The sequence below is a fragment of the Nannobrachium achirus genome (genome assembly GCF_963921795.1).
Source record: "Nannobrachium achirus genome assembly, chromosome: 15".
Lineage (NCBI taxonomy): Eukaryota > Metazoa > Chordata > Actinopteri > Myctophiformes > Myctophidae > Nannobrachium > Nannobrachium achirus.
The window spans coordinates 26,373,360-26,389,035 of record NC_137822.1 but is presented as its reverse complement, the minus strand read 5'-3'; the positions used below and the strand labels follow the sequence as shown (position 1 = coordinate 26,389,035).

At 40.6% G+C, this 15,676-nt stretch overlaps 1 protein-coding gene across 1 annotated transcript in view; it reads left to right on the top strand.

Annotated features, from left to right (window-relative positions):
* The window catches only part of LOC308299730 (5-hydroxytryptamine receptor 4-like), a gene marked incomplete at both ends in the record, with an annotated part of 37,502 nt that extends 24,460 nt beyond the window's left edge, over positions 1–13,042 (top strand). The window contains one exon of the mRNA XM_080743520.1: positions 12,949–13,042. Within this exon, the coding sequence (XP_080599646.1) occupies positions 12,949–13,042 (94 nt within the window). The remainder of the gene's footprint in view (positions 1–12,948) is intronic.
* Positions 13,043–15,676: the final 2,634 nt, after the last annotated feature.

Sequence of the window (15,676 nt, the reverse complement as noted above, 5' to 3'; positions counted from 1 at the left end):
GACAACTCCCGAACGGCCGGTTCATTCCTGGCCGGTCCAGGCCGGCCGTTAGGAAAAAAATAAAAATAAAATGTCCGCCTTCGTTCCATTTTGGGGGCTGGGCGGCCAACAAAGTAGATCGTCACTGTTGGGCAGAAACCTCGTATCTCCAAGTTTCAGATTTGTACATTTTTTCGCAAAGCAAAGCCCTGCTTCATCATACAAGGCTGTCGCACAAAAGTAGTGAAAACAGCAGATCTACAAGCACACAACGCCTCGCACCTGTGCTTGTAGATTGGCTGTTTTCACTAGTTTAAATCATTTTTAAAATGGTTTTGGACCTACAAGGTTTCCACCCGACAATGACGAAATATAACTCATGTAATTGGCCCACTGGCTTGTCACTTGTCATGATCTGAAATGGCAAATCTTTGAGTAGCAGCAGCGCTATAGAGAGAGATCTCTCTCTATAGCGCGCAATGAGGGCCTCTCCAACTCTTTTTCCGGGCTGAATCAGGGGCCCAGCATGTCCCTGCATGTCACAGTCACAGAGAGAGCTCACATGTATTGTAACATGGGCAGAAAGACCCATGATTGAGGCTGACCATCAGCTTTAAACTCTGTGTGTCTCGTGCTGCCAGACCTGCCATGAGCCATCATCTTTGATCTACCTCTGAGCTACGCTCAAGATAGGATTTTGGCTGTGTTCCGTTTCCAAATGTCTTGGCCACTGCCAAGAGGCTGATTCTGAACAGCACTTTGCCTCACGTCAAAGTTATGGTGACTGACTAAGTGTGTGTGTGTGTGTGTGTGTGTGTGTGTGTGTGTGTGTGTGTGTGTGTGTGTGTGTGTGTGTGTGCGTGTGCGTGTTTGCATTTTTATTTGTGTGTGTGAATGAGTGAGAATAAATACAGAATGTATATGTGTTTTCTTTTTATCATTTCATTGTTTTAACATAAAATATTAACAACCTAGCCTCATTCTTCAGAGCTTGGTTCAAAGAGTCTGGCATTGTAACGGTGCCCAGTGTGCATTTCATTCACATCATTTCGATTGACTTTTATGGAAACACAAATGACTTGTCTCATAGTGTTATATGGTCAGTTTCTTGGATCAAAGGGGAACACCACCTGCTGAACTGTGTAACAAACTGTCATTCTGACCAAGGGTACCTAGATATCGGGTTTCATTAGTGCAGTAGTCTCAAACCTTCATGTAAAAAATGTCAACATTTGTCAATTTGTTTTCAAGATTTTTTCAAGATCTTTGGAAAATAGCCGGTGGGTTAAGTCCGTCATTTAAAAAATAAAAATCACACCCGTGTGAAGTGAGCGGTGGTTGTGGAGGCTGCGCAACAGCATTACTGGGTGGGTGCAGCGGGGGTTGCAGTACTTATGGGTCAAATAAATGCATTTCAAGATTGCTCAACAGAGGCACTTGAAGGTAGGTCAGCCAGATGTTGGAAGTAAATGGTGCTGGTATAGCAGTGGGGCCAAAAGCAAGGTGAGTGTGATACAGAGACAGTAAGGTTATGGCAAACAATTGTTCTTTCATTAATATTTCAACTTAAAAGAGACTTCAGCACACAAAATAAATGCAATGATATTTATTACAAAAGGTTTACAAGTGAATATAATTAAGTAGGCCTACTTTTTTTTACTCTTACTTGTAACATTTTGACTGAGTTTACTGTGGATTGGAGTGTGACCAGGAGTACTCTGTACTCTTACTCAAGTACTTGGGTCGAGTAGCCTACTGTCCATCTCTGGCTGAAGCCTGATTTATACTCCGCCCCCGGAGATCTACAAGCTCACAATGTTGGCATTTGCAACGCGATGTGAGCTTGTATGTCAGTTGTTCTCAGACGTTCCCTGAACACGGTGCAGGCAGAGGTGGGACGTTCGCGAACGAATCGAATCTTTTGAACGGTTCTTTGAAGTGAACGATGGGATCCGGTTCGCGCAGTAGAGAGTGCGAAGTAGAGAGCGCATAGTGAGACAGATCCTTGGCTCGGTCTCACTTCAAAGAGCCATAAATCCCTCTAGTTGCAGGGTGAAGTGTCTCGCTTTACGCTGTCGCTTCTCAACACAGAGGAGGTTCGTTGAAATGAAGTGAAAGCAGCGCTGTGCAGAACAACATGTTTGGGGATCTGTTGGGAATTATTTTCCTCACAAACTTTATTTAGCAGTCAAATTTCGCCGGGATGGTAACGTGTATCGTTTGTTGCACGCTACGTCACTACTGGAGTCTAAAAATAGCTACGCTGGTTCAAAAGGAGCTGCGCTACCGTGACTAAATGTAGTTAAGCTATGTAGCGTCGCTACTTGTAGCTCGCTACTGCCTGTGTGTGTGAGAGAGAGAGAGAGAGAGAGAGAGAGAGAGAGAGAGAGAGAGAGAGAGAGAGAGAGAGAGAGAGAGAGAGAGAGAGAGAGAGAGAGAGAGAGAGAGAGTTGTCTGCCTGCCCTGCTCAATAGCGCCCCTCCTTTAACGTGTGTGTGTGGTCTGTGTGTGTGGTCAGGAGAGGTATGGCAGGCGACAGACATACACGGCCAGCCAGCCAGCCAGTAACATCTTGAAAGCGAATCACAGGAGCGGCGGGACCACCGCTCAAAAAAAAGAAATCTCAGATCTTGGAACAAATTTCATTTAGGGAACTCGCGTCACCAGGATTTCCACACAAACAATTTTTTATTTCAAAATAATACAAATTTGGTTACCACAACACAGACAGATCTGAGCTTAGTGTGCGCTCGTCGCCCTATAGACCGTTTTCCTGAGCACTCCCCTAGTAGAGGGGCAGTCAGCCACGGCTGCGGTGTCACTCTAGTCTGTTGATACGCTGGACGAGGAGTTAAAAAGATGTTCGCCAGCAGTGGATAAAAAATATCAACCTCAAGGACTTTGTTCCCAAACCTCGGTAAGCCATGCGTGTTTTATACTGGTTTCCCTGGTTGTACGTAGGGTTGAAACCGCAGTAATGGCCGCGCCTTCCACAGAGCGGCGCTCAGAAAAACTGTCTACAGACAAGACCTGTTTGTTATTGACTGTGACGGCTTTTAAGACTTGGTTACCACAACACAGTGTCCTGTTCATATCACAGGAACCAGAACCAATCATTTCAGGGTTTATTATGAACATTGTGTTAAACTTTTGTGCAATACAGAAAACATGCATTGCATATCAGATTATGTAATATGAGAATTGGGTAGGATTGGATTGGATTGCAATACAGTACAGTACGTAGTTTGTAATAAAAATATATAATTTGTTGTTTTGTGAACAGAACAATGCCATGAGCAGTAACAAACTTGCAGTACAACAACTGTAATATATACCAGATTGCTACTGACCAATGTCGGCACAACTGTTTTTGTCTTATCGACTTTTCTTTCTCCTTTGTTGTATTTCACTGAGAAAGTGTTCCTAAACAGAAGACCTTAAGGCAAATTTTTACTTTGTACTACAACAACAACAGTAGGTGTGTATGAATAATCAATATTATTATACCATCATCTTGGAAGGAGGGGGCCCTAAAACAATCATTGTGGGGTCCTAAACAAACATTTCCTTTTTCAGTGGGTCAAGCCGAGGCTGCCTATTCCCTCACATTCTTGTGGGGGGAAAAAAAGCTCTGTAGCTCTCCTATTGGCAGCCCCCCCCCCCCCAGCCCTTAAAGCTGAGAGATAAGACTGCCGTTTGATTATTTAATGTCCCAGAAAATATATTACCATGAAATTAAAGGAACACAAAGCTATTTCTTACCATTTCCTCTCACTACAGTCATGTAGCATGCACACAATCACGCACACATGCACACACGCACACACACACACACACACACACACATAAGGGTCTGTAGCAAGGGGGGAAATCCTAGTTTAATAAAACACTGCATGAATAGAGGTTTGGAAACGAACCGGCTCCAAGATGCATCGCAATGCGGACGTGGAAAATTATGCAAATCTGCATTGATTTAGTGGTAAAAAAAAGCAATTGATTATGCAAGGGATAATATCCACTCCGCTGGTTGTTGTTGACAAATAACTCCCGACAGTATGATTAAACAGAGACGAAGTCGAGGTGTTAATCATCCTGAAGGGAGGGTGGAGTGGATATTATCCTGCTTATTACACGGCTACTTAACACCTTGTAAGCCGTCCGCACTTGCCCGTACTTGTCCCGACTAAAAAATCGTCCGATCGTCTTTTCCCGTACTTTCCCGTAATTTATGAAATTAATCATAATTTTTTAAAAAATACAGTCGCCAGCCGTGCTCTGTCTCTTTAAGAGACCTCCTGAGATGGGATCACGTCAGAAACGTGATGACGTCATCGGCTGGGGCTGCAACTGGTATCCTAGCACTTTATAATGAAGTACCTCAATAAAGGCTAATTAACAGCTAATAAGGCACTTATTAACAATTAATTAATAGCTAATGAGGCACATTAACAATTAATTAACTCTTATTCAAACGTTATTAAACCGTAATTAACTAGTTAATTATAATGAATTAACAACTAATTAAACACTTATAAGATACTTATTAACCTTAATATCTTAATAAAGCAATAATAAGGGGGTAGTGTATTTATGAGATACTTAATCGTTATGTGCTTATAAGTTTATTGTTCTATCTTAATTAATAGTTATAAATGTATTATAATACTATTTAGATTTATAAATGGTAAATAAGACTTAATTAATAATTATTAGTCCCCTTATGGGAAACTTAATATCTGTTGAGTCCTAATAGTGCATTTATAAACCCTTCACTATGCACTTATTATGAGATCAATTAACATGAACAAATCCTTAATAAAATCTTTATTATAACAGTATAAACAACAACAAGTCATTGATTAAGCCTTTATTAACACTTTATTAGGCAATTTGCAGCCACCTATTCTAAAGTGGGAACACATCGGTTACACCCGCCACTCCGACATGTCTCACTCTCCTTTCCGACAAATCCTTAATAAGGTCCTTATAAACAATCGAGCTATGTGTTATTCACATCAATAAAACCCTAATTAAACATTTTGCAGCCACCTATTCTAAAGTGGGATCACTTCTTATAAACGTTAACAAATGCTTAATAAGGTCCTTATAAACAATGGCAATTGTGAATAAAGACTTTATGAAGGATTTGTTAACGTTTATACAATGTGTTCGGGTGTCGCTCTCCATTCCGACAATAAGAAGTCAATTTCGGAGTGGCGACACTTCCATAGAGGTTAAGTTTAGGGTAAGGGTTAGAGATAGGGTTAGTGTCGGAATGGAGACATGTCGGAAAGGAGACATGTCGAAGTGGCGGGTGTAACCGATGTGTTCCCACTTTAGAATAGGTGGCTGTAAATTGCCTAATAAAGTGTTAATAAAGGCTTAATTAATGACTTGTTGTTGTTTATACTGTTATAATAAAGATTTTATTAAGGATTTGTTAATGTTAATTGATCTCATAATAAGTGCATAGTAAAGGGTTTATAAATGCAATATTAGGACTCAACGGATATTCAATTTCCCATAAGGGGACTAATAATTATTAATTAAGTCTTATTAACCATTTATAAATCTAAATAGTATTATAATACATTTATAACTATTAATTAAGATAGAACAAGAAACTTATAAGCACATAACGATTAAGTATCTCATAAATACACTACCCCCTTGTTATTGCTTTATTAAGATGTATAAGCACATATTAAGGTTAATAAGTATCTTATAAGTGTTTAATTAATTGTTAATGTGCCTTATTAGCTGTCAATTAATTGTTAATAAGTGCCTTATTAGCTGTTAATTAGCCTTTATTGAGGTACTTCATTATAAAGTGCTACCGTATCCTCGGGCGGCCATTACGTTCCCTTGTATTGTGAACGGTGCAGGCTGGCTAGAGCATCCCCTCGTCTTTTTCGCTCAGACGACAGACGAAATCAAGGCTTCGGAATGAGTGGAATACATGGAATTAGATCGATGTGTGTGCGACGAGGACGTAATGTACTTTCGAGCGCTGTTTTTTCTCGCGGATTACCCCATCTCGCTCCATGCAAATGAACGGAGGAAAACACCCTTCAGCAGCATATAAGTAGGTGGCCGACCAAAAATGCACGTATTGCTGGCTTGCACTGAGCGACCCGAGCGCGTTGTTTATCATTTGGTGTGTTTGTTTTTTAAAACATGTTTATAAATAAAACGCAGATTGCACGGCTGTACCTCTGTTCAGGGGGTCCAGGGGTGGCAGTTAACCCCCAAAATGACTTTTTTTATATTGATTACTCACGGCATAGAGACTTGAGTTCAATAATATTTTTAGTTTTTTGTCGCATTCTCAAGACAAAAAATAGATTTTAGTAAATTTACCCCCATTGATTCCGGATGGGGAATCGATTTGGGTCCCCATCCGGAATCAATGGGGGTTCAATGGGGGTTCCATTATATTTGTCTTAGGAATGCGACAAAAAACTTCAAATATTATTGAACTCAAGTCTCCATGGCGTGACTAATCAATAGAAAAAGAAATTGGGGGGGGTGAACTACTCCTTTAACTCATTCACTACCATTGACAAGCTTTGACAGTTCACAAGCGGAACACAAGAAATGACGTCGATAGACCATATTCACGCCCCGCCCACTCAGCAACTTCCTGGTGCTGCTGACATCACTCTATGAAGGGGAAACCCTGCTAAAAGCCCATAGAGTTAACACAGAAATCGCAAATTTAATGCAATTTCCGAATAGTAAAGTATAAAATACGGCTAGCGTGATCAAGAACACAAGATGGTAAAAGGCAAAAAGCGCTATAATTTACTTTACCGTTCGAAATAATGATTTGTTGGCTTTAAGTCCAGCGATTTCAGTGTTAACTCTATGGGCTTTTAGCAGGGTTTCCCCTTCAAAGCGTGACGTCAGCACCAGGCAGGAAGTTGCTGAGAAATTGCTGAGTGGGCGGGGCGTGAATAGGGCTTATTGAAAAAACGTCCCCTTAGACTTTTTAGATTTTTGATTACTGAATGTTTTCAAAAACATTCTTGAGAACAACTTTTAATTGTAAATTACATTGTGTGTTTGTTTACATGGCTGTCATGTTGGATACCGCATAAAAATCACACAGTGCAGCAGGTGCTCTGAGCCTTTGATTTGACACCTATTGTTGAGCGGAGCGGTCATTATCCAGAAATAACACACCGCTGAACTCAGTGATTGACCAATCAGAATCAAGCATTCAACAAAGTCGAGTAATAAAGCCTGCTAACGTTTATAGTTGATTTTCCAATTACTTCTGAAGGAAACATTGTGTTGAACTGTGACACTATGTTAAGTTACACACGCTATTGACGCACACTCTGAGGGACTGTACAGAGGCTGAGATCGATGAACAAATCAAAAAGTAATCTTGTATTTGCGAACAATCTGGGCCCATATCTCAGCTGTGGAAAGCGTATTGTGCATTTGGTTACATTACAATCTCTGAGTAAAATGATCACTGAGGTTTTTACTGTTTGGACTGAATATTGACCTAGACTAGGCCTATACTGTAATTGAATCGAATAATTCCACGTTTCACATTTCAGTGAGAGAGAGAGAGAGAGAGAGAGAGAGAGAGAGAGAGACAGACAGACAGACAGAGGGAGAGAGAGTACTGTGTGGTGGTGTGTGTCCTATAGGTGTAATATACCGTAGGCCATTAATGTCAGAGAGGTGCATTTAGACAGTTTGAGCTATTGTATAATCAAGACGTTCAAACACTCGGCCCTCACAGAGATCATGATGAAGTAGACATGAAGAGCTGTTTTTCATTCATGTATTTATTTCGCACAGACATTGATATCTCACACAGGAATTTGGCCATGATGTAGCACTGGTGGACTGGTGGACTGCATCAGAGCTATTATTAGCAGCGTATAATGTACTTTAGATGTGGTTGTGTATGTTGTGCACTGGTTTTGGCTCAGTTTCCTAGAGGGGCGGGCCTCCACCCTTCAGACAAGCACACTCATTCTCAAGGAGGTGTGCACGTGCAGGGGGGGGGGGGGGGGGGTTGCGGCTGATAGCCTCACATAGCCAGATGATCAGAGCTCTCTGCCTACGGATACGTCTGGTGACATCAAAATTCAGAGATTGGGCTAAAACAGGGAGGGCAAAGTGTGTGTGCTCGTTCAATATTAATATACATTGAATAAGGTTACCAAAGGTGCACAGCACTCCAGCCCTTGTGAGGTGCCAGCCAACGGATTAAACAAGTGCTATACTCTGCTATACTATATTATTTAATTAATATACATTGAATCAGTAGACATTTTACACACCCACACATACACCACACATTATACACACAAACAGATAATCTTTTTCTGTGATGATGAAGTCTAAGAGTATGTCACCCAAAAAGTATCACAAACATTTTTTTCCCCTCTTGCCAACTCAAGCTCACTCTGAGAACTGGCAGTCCTGCATGCATCTCGAATGTTACTTGCACAACGTCAACACAAATACAGAAACACGTATATTCATTTTCTGGTAGAGACCTTGTATGTCCAAAACCGTTACTTTCCAGTGAATGGAAAAAAATATCAGAATTATCATTTCTTGTTAATACTTTTCATTTGTTAATATTCATAAAACCCACAGACAAACTTAACCAGTCTAGTAGTCTCAAACCAGCCAGATGATCTCTGTGGAGGATACTGCTACATCTGAGGAATTCTAAATTCATTGTGGGCCAGAACCAGCGCTAACACACCGACTGTCTTGAAAACCAATCCTGATAGTGATACCATCCCATATGTAGGAACGTCCTCAAGTCTTTGCATTGGTTCTGTGATGCTGTTAGTCTTTTCCGTTTTTTTATGTCACCAGATGTATCCGTTGGCAGAGTTCTCTGATCGTCTTCGCTAAGGCTATCAGCACTCCCAGCTGCCAGTGACTTTTCTGACCCTTCTAGAATTCTCTGACCGTTCTAGAATTTGTTTTATTTATCTCTGTGACGTCGACCTGACTGACTGCCTGTACTTACATAAGGTGTTAATTCTGGCAAGCTGCAACTCAAGGCAAGGTAACAATGAACATAAACTCTGCTTTATTTTATAATAAATCAACCTGTTGCTATAGTAATTAATATGAAGATTTGTGGGCATCAATGGGAGACGTGCTCTTTTTTCTTCGGTTCCAGAATAGTTCTCTGTGTAGACTTAAAGCAAATGGTTTCTGCATGACCCAGATGATGTGAGATCTGATCCTATTTGACGGATGGCCTGCAGCCCATTCTTCATTTAAACTCCTGTGATATGGGAAAGTTCTAGTATGGGCTTAAAACAAATAAAATAATGTCTTTCTTTCTTTGCATATACTAGGCTACTACTACAAATGTGGCCAGCCAAATTGGAGCCACACTGTCTGTGATTTAAATCAGTGGGATGTCTGAAGGGCTGAGACATGCAGTATATTTGACAATGGGCTTTAATGTTTGTGTGTTTAAACGTTATACATCATTTGATGCCGTCAAAACATCTACTGTTGTACGTTTGCCCTATGGGTAGGATGTAAGGATAACATGGTCTACTCGTGCTTTGGTCATGTACAATACCATATAAGTAAATCCTTACAAGTGACCTGAACTGAATCTAAACTAAAGAGGGATGTCTCCCCTTCCAGTGATGGGGTGGGTTAGCCCTAGCTACAAAGCTGCTCCATTGTCAATTAGCCTAGACTGATTCTTAAGAAGTATTTGAAATTATAATGGGTGTGGTGGCTCTTAAAAATGTATTTGCTTGTGCTAATCATGTGTCATTGAAAAAAATAAAAAACAAATCATTGCACATAAGACACAATTCAAGATTATATATAGATTATATTCAATTCTGTGACTCCTCACAAAGGTGACAGCAACTATAAAGATGCAGTTGAGGTTTGAGGTTTTTTCGTGTGGTTACATACCGTTGTCAGGTGGAAACCTTGTACTGTATGTCCAAAACCGTTCCTTTTGTATTTACTGTATCTTTTTTAAAATGATTTAAACTAGTGAAAATAGTCGCTATACAAGCACATAACGCCTCGCACCGCGAGGCATTGTGTGCTAGTAGATCAACGATTTTTACTAGTTTTGTGCGACAGTCTTGTATGATGAAGCAGGGCTTTACTTTACGAAAATCATACAAATGTGAAACACAAGGTTTCTGCCAAACAGTGACGATAGACTAATCAAGTACTTGTGGAAGATTGTGTCTAAAAAAAAGTCTCAGTGAAAAAAGACGGATGGGACAAAGGTTAACTTTATGTGAATGACAGCATGGTTCTCATCTCAAGAGCTCTAGTCTCATTTGTCCAAACACAGAGCTGCAGCACTGGCGCCTTGCCTGTAGAACCACTTATTATCTAGAAGAGGCAACACAGGCTGACTGTTGGAGTATTACAACAGATAGAGTAAGAGAAAACTCAATCATCTAGCCAAATGGCAGACTACTCTGATCTGAATATGTTATGTACTGTAGTAGCCTCTTGAAGTACTGTAGCTACCAAACACCGGGATTAACAGATGTGTAAACTGTCACTCATCCTCTTTATCATAGTGGCATATTGATACATGACAGAGTGTGAAAGCTGTATTGGAGATGAAAATGTATGCATGTAAAAAGAAAGGTTAGGGTTAGGATCATGGACTCTGTTTGAAAATAGCTGATTTACAGGCACACAAGTGAACTTGTAGAAAAAAATTATATTGTTTTTGTTGGCATTGTTCCATATGTAAAACATTTTCCACATTGCAATTGCATACAGTGCATTAATCAAAGTGAAGCCATGTACCATTTAGCTTTCTTTCCTCCCTAGGAATAAGTGAAATGATGAAGCCAAGTATTTGCAGTGGGATATTGAGAGACATTTAGTGTTTTCTCCACAATACAGCACAATTTATTCTTCCATGACTACACTTTTGTGGAGAACAGGACAAATGGGATAGTTTTCAGCTCATCCAAATATAACCCCTGGATTCAAACTGGCATGTGGGAAAATAAACATCTAGCTCTCAGCTCAAATAGGGATCCCCCATGGCCATGGGGGATATTAGGCTTTGGGTCTTTGGGCAGGACTAGTCTGCTAGTGCATGTTAAGAAAGGGCCACATGTGTTTGGAAAAACAAAGATTTTATGATGCTCAGATTTTAAGCAAATGTATATGTTTCATTATTCACTTAATCTGGCTTTGATTTGCCCCCATCTAAAAATATTAAAGCATGATATTTCCACGTGGATATCTCTAGTCAGATACGGGAGATAACAGTATTTGGCTTACTTTTTGTCTCAAAAAGGGCAACAGCCCTAAACTAATCCTGACTCCTAGAGCAGTCTATTTAAAGTTTTTTTTTGCATACAATTCAGTTAAAATAAATTCAATAAACTCCCTAATCTTCTTCAAGCTGGTTGGGGAAACTGGTGCCAAAGGAAATGTAATGTTGAATTTGTAGGAATAAATAGCAGCTCCTTGAAGGGACTCCAAGTCTAAAGACAAGAGATCGCATTACGCGTCAGCACACAGTGCCAAAACACAAACAGGATGCCCCCATTACTCCTAACTGCTCCCGGGGTGCTGTATTAATAGCACCCACTGCTCCTAATAGTTATACATTTCACATTATGTGCAAATGTAGCCTACAGTTAATCTTTTTTTACAGTATTATTATAATTTGTATTTATATCACAGGATGACAATTTTATATATATTTTTTACTTTACTTTCTTTTTAAATGTTGTGACCCTATAGATGTCTTATTAAAAAATATATCAAAATGCATGGAAAAATCCCAAATAATTATCATTATTAAATATCCCCCCCCACCCCCCAAACACAGCACAGAAGAGCAGTAGTTACAGAACATGTCTGTTTATCTTCCCCCCCATCACCCCTTCACCCTGGACATTCCACCAGATGTGTGTGTGTGTGTGTGTGTGTGTGTGTGTGTGTGTGTGTGTGTGTGTGTGTGTGTGTGTGTGTGTGTGTGTGTGTGTGTGTGTGTGTGTGTGTGTGTGTGTGTGTGTGTGTGTGTGTGTGTGTGTGTGTGTGTGTTTTGCCCCCTGCAGTTAGGCCTGCCTCTCTCTTTTAATTTTCCAACCATCTCTCTTCCGTTCTGTCTGCCTCAACTCAACTCAACTCCTCTCTGAGTTGTCTTTAAGTTATCCTCCCAAATCCGACCAACCCCAACCCCTGGTAGAAGTTTTCAAATAGCCGATACTAAATAGGGTTAAATTGGTTAAATGTTTGATGCTGTATTAACACACTTTGCTGGGTACCCCCTGGGACCTCCTCAAGGACCCCTGGGGTTTCCCGAACCCCACTTTGAGAACTACTAAGCAGCTACACTGACCTACAGTAGGCCTTCAAACCCAAAGAAGGGAACCTCAATATTCAATAAGTGAACTCTGTAACGTACTCTAGGAATTATGAATCTAAGCCAGTTCTGGAAAGTAAGTGCATTTACTCAAGTACTGTACTTAAGGACAATTTTGAAGTATTCTTACTTTACTGAAGTATTTCCAATTTTCAGAACTTTTACTTCTACTCCACTACATCTGGGAGGCAAAAATATTGTACTTTTTACTCCACAAATGTTTTTTTTTGTTGAAAACTTTAGTTCCTATAGTAACTTTGTAGATTTGTATTCATACATTAACCACCATTTGAAAATAGCCGATCTACACGCTCACAGTGCTTCGCAATGGGACCCAATGTGAGCTGGTAGATCTGCTATTTGAAAAAGACTTTTACACATTTTTATATTTTTTAAAAATTCTGCATAATGAGTACTTTCTACTTTTGGTACTTTAAATCTGTTTTTGATAACAATACTTTTGTACTTTTACTCAAGTACATTTTTTTTAATTTTGTGTTCCGTACTTTTACTTAGTTTTTCCACCACAGCTAGGATATGATGAATCTAATCTCTCATGTTCTCCCTCTGTTCTCTCTGTCCACCCGTAGGCTGTCCTTTCTGCCAAACCGAAGCTACAGTGATAACGGCCGCAGGATACTGGCCTGCGAGCAAGAATCACAGGACTCTATGGGACCTCTTTGAAGGTGTCTTCACGACTACAAGATGATGTCTCACTTACAATAGCAGTGGTACGACGTTGGCTATGAAATCTGGACGTTTGTTATACGACTCTCCGCTCAAATGGTCTAAAACGTTTAGTCGGTGATCTCTATGTTTTAGGGACATCTTTACCTGAATGGTTGTTTTATGATGATCTCATTTGGCCATCCACATCTTGTTGTGGTGATGTACCGGTAAGCAGACAGGAGGACTAAGAGTACAGAAGCTCTTTTATGTTGTTAGGCTAGTACGGGCCCCAGGCAGCCACGAACGCCTCCGAAAACAGAGCGTTCACTATTAAAGGACCTCTGTGGACATCGCAATGCAGGTCCAAAGAGGACACGGGTTTGTGAAGTGCTTCGATTGGGTGAGGCATGCTGTTGAAAGCCAAGTGACCCCTTGGTATCATAGGTGTGTCCATCTGACACCTGGAAGAAAGTGGTTGTTGCACTCACAGATTTCCAATGAACAGTAGGGCAGTGGTAGGTGTAAGATTGCCTCACTTACAACATTGTTTGACTTGCCAGTTTGACTTCTGGATCTCAGAAAGCAAAAATTACGTCACCACTTTATTTTCGCAGGACGGATTGTCAACATGTCCGCCCAACACTTGGTCCCAAACAAGATACCTCAAAAACTACTCATTGGATTGCCATGGAATTTGCACCTTTATGATCCCCACAAGATGAATCCTGGTGGTTTTGGTGGTGTCTATTGCTACCATTAGGCCTACATTTCCTCTTGCACATTAAAAAACAGATTTAAATCATGCAACACAGAGGATGGACCCTACTGATATAGGGCCGAAGCATACTCCACTTTTAGAGCTGAATTTATTTTGGTTTGGTTTGTGAATTTCCATTATTTTCGGGGCTATGTTTGTTTACCAGTAAGTGCTGCATCTTGTGCGTTGTAATGCATTACTGGGCTGATTTGACCTACCGGTATGTCTGACATCATAGATGGACAAACGTATGTTAATTAGTAAAGCCAAGCAGGGCCTTGGCAAGTTAGGGCCTGGTTTTGATGCCTTGGGATTTTAGAGCTGAATTTATTTCGGTTTGGTTCGTGGAGTCACAAAATATCAGCAGCACCGAACAGCCTCATTAATGACGATACTCGTCTCACCGAACCTATGAATGACGTCATATTTTAGTTTGGACAGACCCGAACCGACATAAATTTGTCTCTGAAAGTGGAGTATGCATCGGCCCTTACACTTAAGTGGTCCAGTAAGTGTGGCATATAAGAAAACAAGGACCTTTGTGAATCAGGCTGTCCAGCAAAGTACACACAGGGCTCATTGACTTCAAGCGTACGTCTGTGTGTGGGAGCAACAGCGACAAAAATGTAAAGGAAAATATAAAGGCATGGGTTAAAAAGAACAGAAAATGTCTGACGGCAATAACTAGAAAATGTGCAATTTGTGAAATTGCAAGTGTGGTTGCCCTGTGGTTCAAATCATATTTGAGTTTTGGGAAGTGAATTTCCATTATTTTCGGGGCTATGTTTGTTTACCAGTAAGTGCTGCATCTTGTGCGTTGTAATGTATTATTACTGGGCTGATTTGACCTATGTCTGACATCATAGATGGACAAACTTTTGTTAATTAGTAAAGCCAAGCAGGGCCTTGGCAAGTTAGGGCCTGGTTTTGATGCCTGGGGATCTCCATAGATGGGCATAAGGGGGTACCCTAACAGGGCATCATCTGGGAATGCCCATACTGTATGGACATTTTATTTATTTTATCCTTTATTAATATATATCCATCGATCACAACGTGCCACGGCACTACACTTTGTGAGCTTGTAGATCTGCTATTTTTGGTGCCTGACATTTTTGTTTCTCGGCGGAATACTTGCATTACCGTATAGGCAAGTAAATATCAGTTTTGTTGTTACTTTTGGGTCAATGTATTAATGTACATTCGCCTCTGTTTTTAATCATTCTGTCTGGGGTTATTTATCAACAACTACCGTCACAGGATATTATCCCTTGCTTATTTAAGATTATTTTCTCCCCCACACAAACTAACTTGCATTACCTAATGCCTGGCTTTATTCAAGAGAGAAACAGCACTTTGAAACAAATGTTGTTATAGAAAATATTTTCTTGAAATTAACTTAAAAATAGACAGAAAGACATCAAATAAATTATTAAAATCGAACCTCTGTTCGAAGTGGAGCTGTGTGTGTGTGTGTGTGTGTGTGTGTGTGTGTGTGTGTGTGTGTGTGTGTGTGTGTGTGTGTGTGTGTGTGTGTGTGTGTGTGTGTGTGTGTGTGTGTGTGTGTGTGTGTGTGTGTGTGTGTGTGTGTGTGTTGCAGTTGATGCTCAGGGCAGGCTAGACTCAACAGCACCTCTCTGGTCACCCAGGGTACTCAGGCTACACCAGAGGCTACATACAGACAGACAGACAGACAGACAGACAGACAGACAGACAGACAGACAGACACACACCGCCACGTATAGGGAGCTTGTGTTCCACACAGCTCCAAAAAAGAAACCCCAATCCAAAGACTGAGAATGCAGCTACAACTAGCCTACAGCAACCACTACTTGTAATTGCTTGACCATTAATATGAATAAGATCCAGCAGCCAAGGATCTGGATCAGTGA